The sequence below is a fragment of the Carcharodon carcharias genome, chromosome 30, assembly GCF_017639515.1.
Source record: "Carcharodon carcharias isolate sCarCar2 chromosome 30, sCarCar2.pri, whole genome shotgun sequence".
NCBI classification, from domain to species: Eukaryota; Metazoa; Chordata; class Chondrichthyes; order Lamniformes; family Lamnidae; genus Carcharodon; species Carcharodon carcharias.
In genome coordinates, this window is record NC_054496.1 from 25,562,294 (window position 1) to 25,582,504 (window position 20,211).

At 47.3% G+C, this 20,211-nt stretch overlaps 1 protein-coding gene across 1 annotated transcript in view; it reads left to right on the plus strand.

Annotated features, from left to right (window-relative positions):
• Positions 1–16,689, plus strand: part of LOC121271227 (adhesion G protein-coupled receptor L1-like) — a 1,693,562-nt gene extending 1,676,873 nt beyond the window's left edge. The window contains exons 22-26 of the mRNA XM_041177054.1: positions 5,505–5,633; positions 8,653–8,749; positions 12,650–12,778; positions 13,968–13,985; positions 15,909–16,689. Coding sequence (XP_041032988.1) covers positions 5,505–5,633; positions 8,653–8,749; positions 12,650–12,778; positions 13,968–13,985; positions 15,909–16,684 — 1,149 coding nt within the window. The 3' untranslated portion in view covers positions 16,685–16,689. The remainder of the gene's footprint in view (positions 1–5,504; positions 5,634–8,652; positions 8,750–12,649; positions 12,779–13,967; positions 13,986–15,908) is intronic.
• The last annotated feature ends 3,522 nt before the right edge of the window (positions 16,690–20,211 follow it).

A 20,211-nucleotide genomic window follows, 5' to 3' on the forward strand; every position in this document is an offset into this window, starting at 1 on the left:
AATGAAGGGGTTTGACCACTGGGAATACATTGGAACACCATTTGGATGAGTTTGATCAAGGCATCACCAATCTGGAATCCATGTTAAGCAAACTGCTAGTACTATCCTCAACAACAGATGGTACAAAGGTCATGGTCTATCACAGAGAATAATGCAACTTTGTGTTCGTTACCAGTGTACAAAACTCCCACAGGGCTCAACAGGGTGGATGCAAGAAGGATGTTTCCCCTGGCTGGGAGATCTGGAACCAGGGACAGAGCCTCAGAATAGGGGGCAGGCCGTCTAGGACTAAGATGAGAAGGAATTTCTTCACTCAGAGGGTGGTGAATCTTTGGAATTCTCTACCACAGAGGGTTGTGGAGGCTCAGTCATTGGGTATGTTTGAAGCAGAGGTCGATAGATTTCTAGTTACCAATGACATTAAGGGTAGTACAGGAAAGTGGAGTTGAGGTGGAAGATCAGCCATGATCTAGTTAAATTGTGAAGCTTGCTCAAAGGGCTGAATGGCCTACTCCTGCTGTCTTCAACAAATGAAACAAGTGATAAGCTACTGATGCATGCTCTTATTCTCACCATTTCCATGTCCTGTTGATAGTCAAGGAACTTTGTTCCAATATTATAACTTTGAGCTAGTGTAAACCAGGTAATAGTGAATCATATACCCTGTCTATTGATTTCAATTGAAAGCAAAGTGGGGCTGAGTGCACAATTGCCAGTTAATGAAATATGACCCATTTTGAGCAACTGTTCATAACATTTTACAGCATCACCCAATGTTAATATTTTCCCCTAGGTGGTCACTGCAAACCACCATGGTCTTAATTTTGTGTCAACAACAACAAACTTGCATTTATATAGCACCTCTGACATAAATAAAACATTCCAAGGTGCTCCACAGGATTTGACTAGATTTGACGCAAAGCTGTAGACGCAGATGCTGGGAAAAGAATCTTGGTCAAAGGGGCATGTTTTAAGGAGCATCTTAAAGGAGGAGCAAGAGGTAACATGGCAGAGAGGTTTCGGGAGGGAGAGCTTAGGACCAAGGCAGCTGAAGGCACAGGTGCCGTGATGGATCAAAGAAAATCTAGGATACCAGAGTTAGAGGAGCACAGATACCTCAGAGGGCTGTGGAGCTGGAGATGACAGAGTTAGAGAGGGGCGAGGCCATGGAGGGATTTGAAAGCAAGGATGAGAATTGCTTGCAGATGTGAGGATATGTTTCCATTCATCAAAGTATCTAAAACCAGGGAGTACAGTTTCAGAATAAGGGGTCTCCCAGTTAAAACAGACATGAGGAGGAATTTTTTTCTTTCAGCAAGTTTTATGGGGAGCAGTCAGGAAAGTGGAGTCAAGGCCACAATCAGATCAGTGATCTTATTGAATGGCAGAGCAGGCTCGAGGGGCCGAATGACCTACTCCTGGGCCTGTTTCTTATGATCTCATAATTTCGAATTTGAGGTGTTGCTGGACTCGGAGCCAATGTAGGTCAGAGGGCCTGGGGATAAACGGAACTTGCAGCAAGCTAGGATACAGGCAATGCAGTTTTTGGATGGTTCATGGAGGGTGGAGGCCTGATGGGAGGGCATTGGAATAGTCAAGGCTGGAGGTGAAAACGACGTGGATGAGGGTTCCAGCAGCGGATGAGCTTAGTTAAGGTTGAAGTCGGGTGATACTCAGGCTGAGACAGGGAGAGGGGTTCGGACAGTGGCCTATTACCAGTGCCAATAACAGACAATAACAGTAATGAGGCTGGCAACATACTCACCTGCCTGGCACCTCTCCCAGCTCCCAGCCTGGTGACAGCTGCTGCTTAACAAACCAAAGGCAAATGCTTTAATTGCGCCGACAGTCTGCCGTCTGATCTACTCAACTTGCTCTGAAGCAGTGAGGATAATTTCTTCCTGAGTCCTTGTGGCCGGTTTGCTGGGCTCCGCAGCCTGTGGGTTGGTACGCGCGTGCTGTGGTCAGTGGGGGAGATTCTAGCAGGACAGCCACCAGTTACGCAGGAGGGACGAGTTTGGTGGACAGTGGGCTCTGGACATTGTCCGGGCTGCACATTTGGTCATTATTCATCCTTGACTCAAGCCCTGAAGTAGGGGCTATCAGCCTCCCTGAATCACAAAATCAAAGGAGTCTGCTTTATTTTTAATTCAGCTGCCTAACAAATAGGCAAAGGATTGAGGAGGGTTAGCAGGTGCATGTGGGATAAAACGTGAAGATCAGCACTCGGCTGCTAATCAGTTTCTCATCCTTGCACCAAAGCTAAATGTCAGCCTCTTCTCTCACCCCCATTTTCATATTTGGAACAGGAGGAGGCCATTCAGCCCCTCAAGCCTGTTCCACCATTCAATTAGATCATGGTTGATCTGTATCTTAAATCCATCTACCAGCCTTGGTTCCATAACTTTTAATAATCTTTGTCCAAGAAAATAGTTATCAATCTCTGTTTTGAAATTTTCAGTTGCTTCCCCCCGCCTCCACCACCACCACCACCCCCCCCAACTCCCCCCTCCCACCCCCAGCCAACTCCCCCCTCCAGTCTCAACAGGCTTTTGGGGGATTGAGTTTCAGATTTCCTCCACCCTTTGGGTAAGCGGTGCTTCTGAACATCACTCCTTACTGGCCTAGCTCAAATTTTAAGGTTATGCCCCCTTGTCCTGTCTCCCCCCACAAGGGGAGATAGTTTCTCTCTCTATCTATCCTATCCAATCCTTTAATTGCCTTAAGCACTCCAACTTGATCACCCCTTAATCTTCTATACTCAAGGGCAGATTACATAAGAAATAGGAGCAGGTCTAGGCCATTTGGCCCTTCGAGCTTCAACAAGATCATGGCTGGCCTTTCAGCTCTACTCCACTTTCTTGCACCATCCCCATAATCCTTTAATTTCCCTCACTACGCAAGTACCTACCCACCTCTCTCTTGAATAAACTCAATGGTGGAGCTTCCACAGCTCTCTGTGGTAGAGAATTCCAAAGCTTCACAATCCTTTAAGTGAAGAAATTTCTCCTCATATCAGTCTTAAATGGCCAACCCCTTATTCTAAGACCACTAACCTATGTTCTAGATTCCCCAGCCAAGGGAAACATTTTCTCCGCATCTAACCTATCAAGCCTGTTTAGCATTTTATCTGTTTCAATCAAACCATCTCTCATTCTTCTAAACATTGGGGATAAAAGGCCTAGTCTATTCAATGCCACCTCTGAGGACCATCCCCTCATCCCAGGAACCAGCCTAGTGAACCTTGCTACACCCTCTCCAGGGCAGTATCTCCTTTCTTAGGTAAGGAGACAAACACTCCAGATGTAGCCTCACCAATACCATGTATAATTGTCGTAAGATTTCCTTTACTCTTCTCACATGAGATTGAGCACACAGGCTGCATGAAGAAGATAAAACGAGGTTCATTTATTCCACTAACATAAAAGTTTTAACAAACCTCAAGGGAAAGTGTAACTCCGAGAAACAAACAATTAACAGAGACTGGTCACTGCTGATGCTCCCAACCTCTGTCTTTTCGGGGCCTCAGCTCCTCGACACTGCCACACACCAGGCTCACTGCTCCCCAGCTGACTTGGAAATATATTGCAGTTCCCTCGCTGTCGCAGGGTCAAACTCCCTCCCTAATAGCACTGTGGGTGTACCTGCACCACATGGACTGCTGCGGTTCAAGAAGGCAGCTCACCACCACCTTCTCAAGGGCAACTAGGGGTGTGCAATAAATGCTGGCCCAGCCAACAACGCCCACATCCCATGAATGAATAAAAAAAAGCTTGCGGTTGCAGTCCTGCTGTTTCTCTCTCTCTCTCAAGGCTTCTCAGACAGGGTTGTTGCCAGTCAGTCTGACTAGGTTTCCAATTCCCTTTAGCCACCCTGAAGGGCTGCAAGCTGCCCCACACTCCTGTCACACATACCTGAATTAGTCCTGGCTGCTTTCTCGCTCACCTCATGACATCTGACTCTGCCCCTCTGCTTGTCAAAGATACTGCTCCCTGCAGGAATGGGCCCACCAGTTCCTGTTGCTCAGCGCTCTCCCCCGACATAGCCACTTTCTGCCTGAGGCCCTGCAACACTCTCAAACTCCAATCCCTTTCTAACAAAAGCTAACATGTCATTTGTCTTCCTAACCATTTGCTGCACCTGCACATTAACTTTCTCTGAGTCATGTATGAGGACACCCAAATCCCTCTGAATGCAAATATTTCCCAGTCTCTCACCATTCAGAAAATACTCTTTTTTTATTTTTCACACCAGAGTAGATAACTTCGCACTTCACCACCTTGTATTCTGCCTGCAAAGATTTTGCTCACTCACCCAACCTGGCTATATCCCTCCGCAGCCTCTTTCTACCCACTTTCCCACCTAATTTTTTGCCATCAGCAAACTTGGATACATTACACTCAGTCCCCTCATCAAAGTTATGAATGGAGATTGTAAAGAGCTGAGGCCTGAGTTCTCAGCTTGAGGTACCCCACTGCTTTGCCAATCCAAAAATGACCCATTAATTCCTCAGTAATTTCTGTCCATTAACTAATACTCAGTCGATGCTAATATATTACCCCGATGTATTACCCCTATCCCACCTGTCCTAATTTTGCATAATAACAGCTTGTGTGCCAACTTATTGAATGCATTTTGAAAATCCAAATACACCACATCTAGTGTTTCCCCTTCATCCATCCTACTAGCTACATCCTCAAAAACCCTGCACATTTCCCTTTCATAAATACATGTTGACTCTGCTTAATCATATTATGATTTTCTAAGTGCTCTGTTACCATGTCTCTTATAACAGATTCTAACATTTTGCCTACTATTGAAGCTAGACTAACTGGACTATAATTCCCCGTTTTCTCTCTTCCTGCTTTCTTAAATAACTGGATTATGTTTGCTACCTTCCAATCCTTGGGAGCTGTTTTAGATTCGAGGGAATTCTGGTTAGGTGATCATTTAAATAGAAACAACATACAGGGTTATGAGGAAAAGGCAGGAGAGTGGCACTGAATCGTAATGCTCATTCGGAGAGCCGGCGCAGACACGATGGGATGAATAGCCTCCTTCTGCACCGTAACAATTCTGTGATTCTGTAAATACTAACCAGCCAGGCCCCAAATAATCACAAGCCGGACCCCAATATAAACACTGACAAATCCCCAGGCTCCAAGGTTAACAATAACTAGTTAGGGTGCCAAGGTAAGTGAAGGTCAAGCAGACCCCAAGTTAAATAATAATTAGCTAGGGCCTCAACGTAGACGCTAACAAGTTAGGCCCCAAAGTAAGCAATGACCAGCTACACCCCAGGTAAGTGATTATCATGCAACAGGGCAAATGTTTTACTCTCTATCCAAGGTGAAGTTGAATGAGTGTCCTACTACCCTAGATCTCCCTGCAATGCTCCTCTGAGCAATGTTCAATCCCAGCCGAATGACACAGACCCAAGTCTCTCAGGAGTCAGCTACCTGTTGTACTGTAACCTCATTCCCTTTCTCTGGTTCCATCCCCAGGTGCACAAGGAGTACAGTAAGTGCCTGCGGCACGCTCACTGCTGCAGCCGCCCCACTGCCGGCGTCTCCCACGGCAACCTGAAGACGTCCACCATCCGGAACAGCAGCCGGTACTACACTGGTACTCAGGTACAGAATGCTGCGGCAAGCAGGAGGATGGCTGAAAAGGTCATTTTTTGACAGGGTCGTGTCTAGTTGGATTGTGTTGTTTTTCCGTTTTCTCAGACGATCGGTTCTTCCGCAATCAAGCTGTGGGTGTGAATCATCCTTAAAAAGGCAAGGTGTTCCATCAGCTAGAGAGGGGGGGCAATTGCCCCTACCCCTGAACTGCTTCTAATGTGGGGTGATAACCTCTCCTCCCCAGAAACTGTCCCCTAATAATGTAGGGAGCCCCACCTCATAACATGTTTTTGACAATATGGATAATCCCAGCCCTAAAACCTGCTTCCAGTTGGCCTATGTCCACCAGCATAGTGCAGTCACAGAAAGAGATTAAACTCATCAAATTTATACCTAGCTTCAAAAGCAGCTGACTCTTCATAGATGTCAGAATGGCTGGACACCAAGTACACTCCACTTTCAGGGATAATTCATCCATGTGCTCAAAATACTTCGTTTGGACAATAGTACAGACTTGGGCCTGTTACTAGGTCAATGCTGCAGCCTCAGGTCTGTTGCTAGGTGGATGCTGCAGCCTCAGGTCTGTTGTTAGCTGATGCAGCCTCAGGCCTGTTGCTTAGTGGATGCTGCATCCTCAGGCCTGTTGCTAGGTGGATGCTGCAGCCTCAGGTCTGTTGTTAGCTAAATGCAGCCTTAGGTTTGTTATTAGCTAAATGCAGCCTCAGGCCTGTTACTAGGTGGATGCTGCAGCCTCAGTCCTGTTGTTAGCTGAATGCTGCAACCTTGGTCCTGTTGTTAGCTGAATGCTGCAGCCTTGGGCCTGTTGCTAGCTGAATGCTGCAGCCTCGAGCCTGTTGCTAGCTAGATTATAGCCCTCACCCCCGTTGTCTCTCTCAGATGGCAGAAGGGAGCAGTGAGAGCTGAGACAGTGGGAGGGTCTACCTGGTTTTATTTGCTTCCAGGTCCAGCCTGTCAGCTCTTTCCAATGAGAACTCAGTTGTACACACCATCCTGACTTGGAACTACATCACTGTTCCTTCATTGATGCTGGTACAAAATCCTGTCACTCCCTCCCTAACAGCACTGCGGGTGTACCTACACCACACAGACTGCAGCTCACCACCACCTTCTCAAGGGTCATTAGGGATGGGCAACAAATGCTGGCCTAGCCAGTGATGCCCACATCCCATGAAAGAATAAATAATAAAATAAAATCTCCTGGAGCCGTTCTTGAATCAACAATTCAAACCTGTTCGCTTTTATTTAAATGGATGCCGGGAGCCATCGTCTGAGAAACCATGGTGATGTGTCGTGTTCTTGCTCCCCAACGCTCCCAACTTGTGCTTTAGCAGTGCAATTCTATGTCCTTGTCTCTGCTCTCTACTGTGCTTGTTCCACATCTCCTTCAGGGAGTTTAGTCACCTTCATGCACGCCTGTGCAAGGTGAATTGGCCACAGGTAAAAGCTACAATGGCACCCGAGGAGAGTTACTGACTTAGGGGTGAGGGGGTCTGTTTCAATGTGACAGTGTTGGAGCAGGGGGGTTAATCCTACCTGCAAACATTAGAGCGGGGCTGGCGAGTTACGTAGATCAGAATAAAGTGTGGTTTAACCCAAGGCCCATTAGAATGAGACAAAGGGACTGGCGAAATATCCGTGCTTGTTAGAATAAGGTGGTGAGGTTATAGATACCTAGCCAGAAGACACCTCGAATAGGGCAGAGATTTAACCGGCGCTCGTTAGAAAGTGGGGGGAGCTTCATCTTCTTTAGGGTTAGATTCATGACCATTTCTTTACCCCTTCCCCCAACACATCATGGCGAAAGGGACCTTTGTAAGGATGAAAATCCCACTGCACATCTACAAGATCTACATAAATCCCGTCATTTCATTGCCGTCCAGTTGCGTCCATCTTGCTTCTAAGTACACCCCGTGTTCCCAAAGGGAATAAACGAGGCCCAGAAAGGCCACCTGATCAAACCTAGTAAGCCTCGTGGCATCGTCTGTGGCTCAGTGGTTAGCACTCTCCCCTCTCAGTCAGAAGATTGGGGGGGTTCAGGGCCCCAATCCACGTCATTCAGACTGACCCTCACTTTCCGATGAGGCTTTAAATAAGGCCCCGTCTACCCTCTCAGATAGATGTTAAAGATCTGAAGGGTACAATTTGCGGAAAAATGAAGATGTTCTCTCTGGAGTCTGAGGCCAATATTTATCCCTAAACCAACATCGCTAACAACAGATGATCTGGTCATTATCAGGTTGCTGTTTGTGGGAGCTTGCTGTGTGCAAATTGTTTTTTTTATTCATTCATGGGGCATGGGCATCGCTGGCTAGGCCAGCATTTAATGCCCAGAGTGCATTTTAGAGTCAGCCCAATTGTTGTGGGTGTGGAGTCATGTGTAGGCCAGGCCAGGTAAGGACAGCAGATTTCCTTCCCTAAAGGGCATTAGTGAACCAGATGGGTTTTTTATGATAATGGTCATCACCAGACTTTTAATTCCACAATTTTATTGAATTTAAGTTTTATTATCTTCTATGGTGGGATTCGAACCCAGGTCCCCAGAGCATTACCCTGGGTCTCTGGATTACTAGTCCAGTGACAATACCACTACAGCACTGCCTCCCCCTCATTTCCTACATTCAAACAGTTCAACACTTTAAAAGTACTTCATTCGCTACGAAGCGACTTGTGATATCCTGAAGCTGTGAAAAAAGATCATTCCTCAGCCCGTGGTTTCGGTACCCCCTCAGAGCAGGCATCCCGCAGGGATAGTCATTCCTCAGGAATTGTTTATGAAAAACCCCAGGCCATAAATGGGTTTTCAAGCAGTTTTTATGTTTGAGTTTTGCTGTCGTTTGCTCAGAGGACTGTCTGCTGCTGCCAGTTTGTTTCTCCAACTGTGCTGTGGTTTCCCCACTCCCCCACCACCCCCAGCCACCACCCCCCACAGTCTCTCCCCCACCCACCCCACACCATCTGTAGCAAAGTTTTAGGCCTTGAGCTAATGAACTATGACCTCCGCTTACAGAGCCGGATCCGGAGGATGTGGAACGACACTGTTCGGAAGCAGTCGGAATCTTCCTTCATGGCCGGAGACATCAACAGCACTCCGACCCTAAACCGAGGTGAGCCTCCAAGCAGTGAGCAACATATTGGGGCTCACAGAAGCTGTTGACATGCTCATGGGCATTGTGGGGTGAGGAAGGGGAGCACGATGGCGGGGGACACCAGTTGTCCATATGGAGGTCGCAGTTCTCTTCCTGATGATACCTGTGCTCTTTAACACTAGGGTGGTGGGAGGGTTTGGTGGGGTGAAGTGTGGCGAGGGGAAAGGTTGAGGGTTGGCAACCATGTCCATCCCCACCGTTCCCAGCCATCATTCCCTGCAGCCTGGCCCTTGAGGAGCAGGTAGCTCAGTCTCGGTCACTTGTCGAGTTTAGTACAACAAAAACAGAAAATGCTGGAAAAGCTCAGCAGGTCTAACAGCATCTGTGGAGAGAGAAACAGAGTCAATGTTTCGAGTCTATTTGACTCACCTTCAGAGTCATATGGACTCGAAACATTAACTCTGTTTCTCTCTCCACAGATGCTGCCAGACCTGCTGAGCTTTGACAGCATTTTCTGATTTTGTTTCGGATTTCCAGCACCTGCAGTACTTTGCTTTTATCCCTGTCAAGTTTAATAGTTTGTAAAGGGATGCCCTTAACACTGTTTTCTCAATGGTGAATTAAGTCGGAAATTGGAGCATCAACATCTGTTATTTTCAGCAACTTGAAGCATCTGGGCACTGATGTCATCAGTGTTTTTAGAGGAACATAGGCACAGAAAGAGGCAATTCAGCCCTTCAATCCTGTTCCAACAATTCAATGGTTGATCTGTATTTTAACTCTACCCATCTTGGTTCCATAATCCTTAATATCTTCATCCAACAAAATGCTGCCAATGTAAATTTTCAGTTGACCCCCCCTCCCCCCTGCCCAGCCTCAACAGATTTTGGAGGGGACAGAGTTCCAGATTTCTACTCTGCTATGTGCAAATAAGTGCTTCCTGACATTAACCCTAAATGGTCTAGCTTAAATTTAAAGGCCATGTCCCTCTTGTTCTGGACTCACTGCACCAGAAGAAGGTTTCCATCTACCTACCCTACCAGGTCCTTCAATCAATTTAAACACCTCATTAGATTGATCCTTAATCTTAAAGGAAATACAAGCCTAGTCTATGCAGCCTGTCCTCATAATTTAACCCTTTTGACCCCACTAGCATGCTGGCGAATTGCACAGCACCCCCTCCAAGGCCAACATATATGGGCCCCTAAAGTTGCATGGTGGACGCCTAAACATCCCATGAAAATGTCTTCGGCCCAACCATCTTCAACTGCTTCATCAATGATCTTCCTTCCATCATAAGGTCAGAAGTGGGGATGTTCGCTGATGATTGCACAATGTTCAGCACCATTCACAATTCCTCAGATACTGAAGCAGTCCACGTCCAAATGCAACAAAATCTGGACAATATCCAGGCTTGGGCTGACAAGTGGCAAGTGACAAGCCACACAAATGCCAGGCAATGATCATTTCCAACAAGAGAGAATCTAACCATGGTAATGACATTCAAAGATATTACCATCGCTGAATCCCCACCATAACATCCTGGGGGTTACCATTGATCAGAAACTGAACTGCACTAGCCATATAAGTACTGTGGCTACAAGAGCAGGTCAGGGGCTGGGAATCCTGCGGTGAGTAACTCACCTCTTGACTCCCCAAAGCCTGTCCACCATCTATAAGACACAAGTCAGGAGTGTGATGGAATACTTTCCACTTGCCTGGATGAGTGCAGCTCCAACAGCACTGAAAAAGCTTGACATCATCCAGGACAAAGCAGCACACTTTGTTGGCACCCCATCCACAAACCTTCACTCCCTCCAGCACTGATGAACAGCGAGAGCAGTGTGTACCATCTATAAGATGCACTGTACCAAGGCTCCTTAGGCAGTGCCTTCCAAACCCATGACCGCTACCTCCCACCACTGTGGCTTGTAGCTACACCACGTGGACTGCAGCAGTTCAAGAAGGCAACTCATCACCACCTTCCCAAGGGCAACTAGAGATGGGCAATAAATTCTGGCCCAGCCAAGCGAAGCCCACATCCCATGAATAAATTAAAAAACGTAGAAGGATAAGGGCAGCAGATGCATGGGCACACCACCACCTGGAAATTCCCCTCCAAGCCACGCACCATCCTGACTTGGAAATATATTGCCATTCCTTCACTGTCGTGTCAAAATCCTGGAACTCCTTTCCTAACAGCGCTGTGGGTGTACCTACTTCACATGGACTACAGCGGTTCAAGATGGTGGCTCACCACCACCTTCTCAAGGGCAATTAGGGATGGGTGATAAATGCCCATCATCCTGTATATGAATTTTTAAAAATTTAAAAATCTTGGACAATCTTGATCATTAGCATCTTGTTGAATGTCCTCTCGTATTCTTCCCCACTGTGGATATTGGGCTAGCCAAGTTGTAATGATTAGTGTGCTGTTGGTGTGTTACAGTTCTCAGGGAGTCCATGTTGCTGTGGCAATATGCACTTTTCCATGCATGTCACATGCTTTGGATAGTGATGGTCGAGGCTCCAATATTCTCTCCATCGCACGGCTGACCAGGAATCTCTCCTGCTCTTACCGCCTGCCCTTGGCGTGAGTTGGAAGGATTTACAGGTTGACACTCAGCCTGTTATGAACGCACTGTCCTTGGCCATCAAGTCCTAGAGTGGGACTCAAACCCAGAGCTTCTGGCTCAGAGTCCAGGATGCTGCCTATTGCAGCACAAGGACTGCAATAAATCAGTTACGTCTTACTCACTTCTTGAATTATTGGAAATGTTTCCATTCTCCAGCAGCCAGGTACAAACCCAATGGGTGGAATTTTATGGCCCCATCAAGGCAGGGGGAGGGGTGGGGGGCATAAAATGCAGCGAACCGTTCAAAAGTCTATTAATTTCAGCGGATCGGAAAATCCCACCAGCGTAAAATTCCATCCAATGTTTAATCTAAAAATTATCAACCAAAGCATCACTAATTTCCTTCTTTAAGCCAAGGAAATGACTGAGGCCAATATTAGCGAGCAGACATTTAACGAACGTGTGGCATTCTGGACTTAGGTAGAGGGCTCAAAATTTTCAAACAACACAGGAATAGAGAAGCTGATGAAAAGTGGAAGTGTTTCCAAAAGGACATTGACAGGGTTAATCTTTTTGGCAGATAGATTTTGAATGAAATTTAATGGGGAGAAATGTGAGATGCTCTTTCAGAGGGAGAATGAGAGGAAACATGCACCAAATGGTAAAACTTTGAGAAGAATGGAACAGAGAGACTTAGGGGTTCAGATATGCAAATCTTAAAAGTGGAAGGGGAAATTAAGAAAGCTTTGAACTGCAGGATCATGGTTTTATAAGGAGGACCACAGAGTATAAAGAGATAATGGATGAACCTGTACAAACTAGCCCCTCTTGCCTGCTTCACTATGTTATAAGGTCATGGCTGATCTTCACCCTCAACTCTACCTTCCCACTCGATCCCCACCAGAAGGAAAAAACATTAACAACTGGGAAATAAGAATACTGGTCTGAATTGGTCTCATATACCTTAAAATGGAACACCAGTAAAAACTGGGAAATAAGAACACCGGTCCAAATTGGTCTTGTATACCTTAAAATGGAACACCAGTAAAAACTGGAAAATAAGAGCACTGGTCTGAACTGTCCTTTTCCTTCTGGGTCCATATCCCTTCGGTTTATTTCTTCCTTCATCCTCACTTCCTCGATCTCTGGAGAGAGAGAAACCTGTCATCAAAACTATTCTGGCTGAAGGTGACCAAATTGAAAAGTAACTTGAGGGTTTTCAGCATTTTCTGTTTTTATTTGAGCATTCCAGGGCCTGCAGTAATTTTGGTTTTGGCCTTCTGTCTCTTCCTCACGTCCTCCTGTCTTTAAGTTACGCTGTTTCTCTTCTTCCCCCCACTAGGAACTATTGGCAATCACCTGCTGACCAATCCTGTTCTGCAGCCTCGTTCTGGTGCCAGCCCCTACAATACGCTATTGGCCGAATCCGTTGGCTACAGTGCTCCCTCACCCACTGTCTTCAGCTCACCAGGTTGGGGATGGAACTTTTTTTTTTCTGGCCTCTCAGTTCAATCGCACAGCCTGAAATAGCCCTTTGCTGGATCTGAAATTCACGTTGCATATTGAACCTGTAAGAATCCTGCACCCTTGCATTAAAACTATGCTGCTCCATTAGGCAGGTCATTACAGGCCCAAGCATTGACAAACCATTCACTCCACAAACTGTTGACGCTGGTGCCTGCAGGTAACTAAAGCTGTAGGAATGGGAACCTCACCACTGTTGAAGTCCCACTCCAAGGACTTAAGCACAAAATCCAGGCTGGCCCTCCAGTACAAGACTGAGGGAGTGCTGCACTGTTGAAGGTGTCGTCTTTCAGGTGAGGTGTGAAGCCAGCGCCCTTCCAGGTGGACTTGATTATTCTCCAGCACTCAGCAAAGACGAATAAGGGGTGCCTCCTCAGTATCCTGCTCTATATTTATTCTTCATCCAACATCACTAGAATAGATTATCTGGCCATTATCGCATACCTGTTTGAGGAACCTTGCTGTGTAAATGTTCACTGCTGTGTTTCTCTAAAGTGTAATAATGACTAAACTTTAGAAGTGCTTTGCATGTTCTGGTGTCCTGAGATCATAAAAGGCCCTTTATAAGTGCAAGTTCTTTCTTTCAAACTTACAGTTAAGGGAACAGAGCTCTCCTATCACTGTCAGAATCAGTAATAATTTAGAAATGGGGTTCTCCAGGAGGTAACTGATGAATGGCAGTTCTGATAACTGAAAAGTGTGGAAGTCCCTAAAATTGTAGGAAATGTAGAGCCTACAACTTAAAATATGGGGTCCATATAACCAAAGGAAGAGATGATCTCTTAAACTATGAGAAGGAGCAGTCCACACAATGGCCAGAAGATTTCTTATGGGCACCTCTACCTGGCTGTGCAACACAATCCTCTTGGGCCCAGTTTGGTGCTGGCTATTAATAATCCCCGTTCCTGGAATGGCTGTTGGATTGTCATGTTGCTGATTCATTAACGATGGATACCCGAGCACTGAAACTCTCCATGTTCATGATTAACAATTAACTAAACTTGCTGCTGATCCGTTTGTGCCTCCTGCTAAAATATATTTACATTTCTAATTAATGCTCTGATTAAATGTCTGCTTGAATTTCACTTTGCGATCTCACTATTTATTGTCTCTTTTCTCCATGTGCTTTCATAAAGGAACCTACAGAGAGACAAGTACGCCAGTTAAGCTCACATTTCCTTGTCGAATGTAACTGTTTCACACTAAGGACCCAGGCCTTCCAATATTTTTTTTTAACAGTCTCCCCACTTCATAACGTTTCTGAATTTCTCCCATTAGTTTTTGGGTTTATGGCAACCCAAAGCTCCCAGAACCCAAATTATGACCCCCTGAAACACCACCAAACTTGGCTGCATCTCTGACCTTTAACACTTAGCCCAGTTTTCTCAGGTTGGAATGTCTATGGATCGTGGTTCAAAGCAGAGTACAAATACACCAGGCCCCCCAATACTCGTAACTGAAGCTCTGGCTGCTTAGCCATTAGCAATGTGTCCATCAATCCCAATTAAGCTGGCAGCCATTTGCAATGTGGCTATCACTCCCAAGGTGGCAGCCATTTGCAGTGTGTCAGTCAGTTTCAAGCCGTTTCAGATTTCTAGCATCTGCAATATTTTGCCTTTATCTGCAGTGTGTCAGTCAACCTCACACTGGCAGCCATTTGCAGTGTGTCAGTAAGCCCCAACTGGCAGCCATTTGCAATGTGTCAGTCAGCCCCAAGCTGGTACCCATTTGCAGTGTGTCAGTCAGTCTGTCATGGGCAGGAGAGAGTTTAATTTGAACAGCCCTGATTTCTCCTCTCACCACCGGTCCATAAACAGAAAGGTGTTTTTGATTTTTGATTTCCCCCTTTATATGTGGTGGCGTATTTTCTCAACCCCTCAATTTTGGTGTGATCCCATTCTCTATTAGTAACTTTACAGCAAACTTGAGATAGGATGGACTAAAAGGGTTGATTTATTTGTACACACTCAAACACAAGAGATGGGGCACTATGTAATAAAGGTGGGAAAGAGAACAGAAAGAGGTACAGGGCAAAGGCCGCAGACAAAATAAGAATTATTATTTCATGCAAGTCCAGAGTTCAGAATCAAAGTTATCAGGAAGATATAATAATTTCCATAATGTTATTAGAATTTATTGTAAAATAGAGTAATAACGGGATGTGTCTACGTGTCCATGTCTTTGTGTGTGTGTGTGTGTGAGACTTAATTGAATTAGAGGCAGCTAGTCTAGGTGTTTTGATGTAAGAAAAGTTAGTTTGAAATGTTAATTAGGTAAACATGGGAAGTTTGAGAGTGTAAAGTATAAAGGGAACATTTGCATTTTTAAACAAACTATAGTGGCTCGAATTCAAAGAAAGGGGTGTAATGTATATCTAGGCAGAATTTATTTTCCCAAAGATTACTGGTGGAATTGATATTATGGTGGATTTTTTATTAGTGGAGGTAAAATTCAAAAGATATAGTGAAACAATGGGAATTTGCATTCAAAGAGAAAAATATGTATAAAGGAGAGAAGACTGTTTGTAAGGGAGGCAGTCTAAGATTCAACAGTGTGAAAAGTCTTCAGCATCTATGCCTCAAGTTGCTGTCTTCAGAGACTGAAGCTAAGAGAACTCACTTTGAATTCGACTGTTCAGTGTATCGTTTACTTTGCCTGGGTCTTTTAAAATCTATATGTGTCTTACTGTTGCCTTAACGAAAGTGTAACTGAGAGTTAGATTGATATGGGGATTTAGAAGTACCATAGTAATAACTTGTAGATCAGTCATTCTCATTCCATTCTCAAACAATTCCTAATCACTCCCCAGTCCATTCCCAATCATTCCCCAGTCCATTCCCAATCACTCCCCAGACCATTCCCAAACATTCTCCATACCTTTCTCAATCAGTCCCCATTTCCTTTCCAATCACTCCCCATGCTTTCCCAATCGTTTCCTCCATCCTCTTCCCCCCTACACTGAGCGACACTTGAGAGAAACAATGGGGATGGGGTAAGAATTAAAACCGGTTTTAAATATAGCTTTGAGCCAACGATCTTTTTTTCCCTCATTTGTTTTGGGTTTTTTTTTTCTGCAGAGCACCCAGTGAACATCACCAGGGACCCGTGTGCGGTGGACACGCTGCCTCTCAACGGCAACTTCAACAACAGCTACTCCTTCCGAAACGCCGATTTCACTGCCGACAGCACCCCTCTCGCTGACTGCCGCCGTAACCTCAGCGATGCCGCCTTCGAGAAGATGATCATCTCCGAGCTCGTCCACAACAACCTGCGACCGGGCAGCAAGACTCTCCCTGGCGAGCAGGGGGCACCGGTCAGCGGGGGCGGCGGAGGAGGTGGAGGAGGAGGTAGTGGTGGTGGTGGTGGGGCCACCAGCAGCGAAGACGATGCCATCGTCCCCGACGCCCCCTCGCTGACCCAGGAGGACAACATTGAGATCGAGCTGATGTACAAGGCCCTGGAGGAGCCGCTGCTCCTGCAGCGGGCCCAGTCACTGCTCTACCAGAGCGACCCAGAACTGGAGGAGTCCGAGAGCTACACCGCCGAAATCACGGACGGGCTGGACGGGCAGCTGCAGTCCCCGAACAGAGACTCCCTCTACACCAGCATGACCAACCTTAGAGACTCCTCCTACCCTGACAGCAGCCCAGAGGCGATCGGGGAGACCGCGACCCGTTCCCAGGGCAACGACGAGATCTACTACAGCTCCAGGCCCAACCTCGTGTTCAGGAGCCAACTCCAGGCCTACTACCAGTCCAGGAGAGGTAGCAACGACGGCTATGTGGTGTCAGTCAATGTGGATGACTCTGTTGCAGAAAGTGACGGACAAATGCAACTGGTAACTAGTCTCTGAAACGAGAAGTGGGGTTTGGGGTGGGGGGTGGGGGGGGGGGGATGTGGGGGCAATTCAAGGACCTGGGTATAGGGTACCCTTAATCCTACCAGAAAAGTACGGGCTGTGATTTGTACAGAGGACCAACCTTGTTGGGAGCAGGGGGCTGCCGGTTTGTTTTCTTTTTATTTTGTTGTTGTTGTTGTTGTTGCTGTTGTTGTTGTTGTTGTTGGAATGTACCGGATTGTTTTTTGGGGGGAAAAAAACCTTGGGGATCGCCAGAAAGAAGAAAAAAAAATTACTACCTCCAGCCGACTTCTCCAAACCCTCTCCCCCACCCCCCACCCACCAGGCGCAACTTCCAGTCAGCCAGACGTCCAGTTCCGCCGGCAGCCGGCTACCGGGGGTGGGTAGGTGGTGGTGATGGTGGTGATTTGGGGTGTGGAATCCAGCACCACCTCTTCGTGAGGAAAACAGAAGGTGTCCCAAGCCTAGACGAACACCGCAGCCTCCCTCCCCCTCCCTCTCTCCCCCTCTCTCCCTCACTCACCCCTCCGCACGATGTTATTAGCTCGGAAGGGAGGCGGTAACAGCCAGCTCCGCCTGAAGGCCTCTCCCACATTGCCAAGGAGCATTTGGAAAACGAAACGAAACGCAACGCAACGACGGATGAGTTAAGGAATACCGCCAAGCGTGATCCAGAACTGCGGGCGATTGACTAAAGCTCCCTGTCTACTCGTGAGCCACCGAAAGAGGCCGGGACCTCCACTTCCATCCGGCGGACTCCCTCACCATCGAGGGAGTTGTTGTTGTTGTTTTCTTTTTTTTGGCAGGTAGAGGTAACGTGTGTGGAATCTTTTGCTGCTGAGTTGCCTGGGGGCGCAGCTTCAAGTCGGGGGACGGGAGGGGAGGGGAGTGGAGGGAGGGGGGACCCCCTCCCCAACAGCAGCCTTCGCGCGACTTCTGCTGTCCGTCCGACCCAGTCTCCACGAAGGGCGAAGAGTCTCGTAGGCCCCGCAAGGAAAATGGCGGCAGCCCTCTTGACGACAGGCACACGCGCCTCGACCTCAGACCCGCCCCAAGCGCCTCCGCGCCCTCACCCCCATACACACCCCCACCCCCCACGCACGCGCCGCTGCCCTCGCTGAAAACGGAAACGCACGCGAGCCAGCCAGCGAGCGAGCCTCGGTTTCGGCCGAGTCTCCCAACCGTCAGGAACGTTGAGGGGGCGGGGCCCAAACACGTGCGCGCGGCGCGTGCAGGGCGGAGGACGGATTCCGCTCCCCAAGGCCGCGGTCCACAGAAGCTCACAGATCGATGTAAATAGAAAAATGAATTTAACCCCCCCCCCCCCCCCCCACGCCGCGTTCCGTGCGGGAAGCCACATTTTTGGGGGGTTGGGTTTTTTTCCCCCCACCCCCGCCGCCGCGCACCCCCCTCCTCCCCCGGTTTTGTCCCCTCAGCTTTCGTGCCACTGACCGACAGAAAGTTAAGCTGTCCGACTATCGCAGGCTGGGCTACTGAGGTTAGGCCCCTGTTGTGTAACCAGGAAGTGACATCGACGTTAATCCATCACTTATGGTCCGTGTGTTATGCACCTGGAGGCTGCGATTGGGGTAAGCTTTGATCATCTGTCCCCCCCCAAAAAAAGGACGAACTTTCGCCTCAACTTTTAAAGAGTCTTGACGACGGATGGGCCCATTATTTTTTTTTTGGTTGTGGTTGTAGGTCGTCATTGATTTGTGTCATTAACACACACACACAAAAAAAACAATGCACAAAGTGTTTAATGTCCTCTTAAACCCTTTGAGTTCTCAGAGCACAAAACCTTTTATAATCTCGTCGTGTCCCTGAGTATACAGAAGGAGGCAGACCAGACTTCCATGTTCAGAAGTTGCCTTTCGCCCTCTTCAGAAAGGAGGGACTTTTACAAATGGTGTGTGTGTGTGCGTGTGTGTGTGTTTAAAGAAAAACAAAACAAAAAAAAAATCTTGCCAATATAAGCTTTAGACACAAGGGTGTCACGCACAGTCTGTTAACAGCACTTTCAATATTGGTCTGACATAAGATGCAACAACTCACATCGTTGGCCCATGTTCAATGGGCAGCCAGTTAAACTTGTGCTTCTTTCCTTCATCATAATTGCCATGGAAGCCGACAACTGGGCCCAGGTTTATGCTCAAGGCATGAGATGGACTCCCAAGACCTGCTCTCTGCCATTGGTTTGGAGGGTCCTAGCATGGAGGACCCAAGTGTGGAGGACCCCCCCCCCCCCCGGTGAGGATCCAAGACCACCCGAGTCCCCTGGTGTGGAAAATCCAAGGCCAGTTCTGATTTCCTGGTGTGAAGGGCCCTAATGTGGAGGACCTCGGTGTGTAGGACTCTTATGCAAAGGACTCATGTCCAAGCCCAGCTCTGTGTCCTGGTGGGGAGGACCAGCGACCAACTCTGTGTTAGTGTTGATAGGCTAAGATTGGCTGTGGCCTGCGCTGGTATATCTGGTGCTGGCCTATTAATGGTGACTTAGGGAATCTGGAGGTGAAGCCTGTGTGTAGGGTTGTGTGTGTACCATCTGAGCGTCTACTCACAATGCAATCACATGTGGATTACAATGGCATCTGCACCGTGCCTATCAGAGCCATCTTATTGTACACTCAGCTTCCTGTTGTAACCCACTGATGCACATTCATTATCAGTGTCAACACACAGTGATAGCGTCAGCACTCACAGTGCGATAGCGTCAGCACTCAGTGCGATAGCGTCAGCACTGACATTGACCGTGTCAGCACTCAGTGCGATAGCGTCGGCACTCACAGTGATAGTGTCAACACACAGAGGGATGGTGTCAGCACTCACAATGATAACATCGGCACACACAGTAATATGTCAGCATGGACAGTGATAGTATCAGCACTCACAATGATAGCGTAGGCACACAGTGATAGTGTCAGCACTCAGTGATAGTGTCAGCACTCAGTGATAGTGTCAGCACTCAGTGATTGTGTCAGCACTCAGTGATAGTGTCAGCGCTCACAGTGATTATGTGCTGACACTCACTGAGTGCTGACACCATTAGCATGAGGGCTGACACTATCACTGTGCTGGTGCTATCAGTGTGAGTGCTGACACACTGACAATGATAGTGTCAAACCTCAGAGTGATAGAGTCAGCAATGACAGTGATAGTGTCAAACCTCAGTGATAGCGTCAGCACTCACAATGATAATGTCAGCACTGACAGTGATCGTGTCAACACTCGGTGATATTCTCAGCACACATAGTAATAGTGTCAGTACTCACAGTGATGGTGTCAGTAGACTGTTACTCATGTATGTAATGTAGGCAGTAAATGCTCAAAATCCTCAGCGGACTGGCAGCATCTGTGGGGAGAAACAGAATGAAAGTTTCAGAACAATGATGACCCCAAATCACAGCTCTTCATGTGCAGTGCTCATGTCACTCCTCACCTACACAGCATGAGCTAGAATCAATCTGATTCACACACTCTGAAACACGTGCGTATACAATTGTTCAGCTGCAGGACTCAGG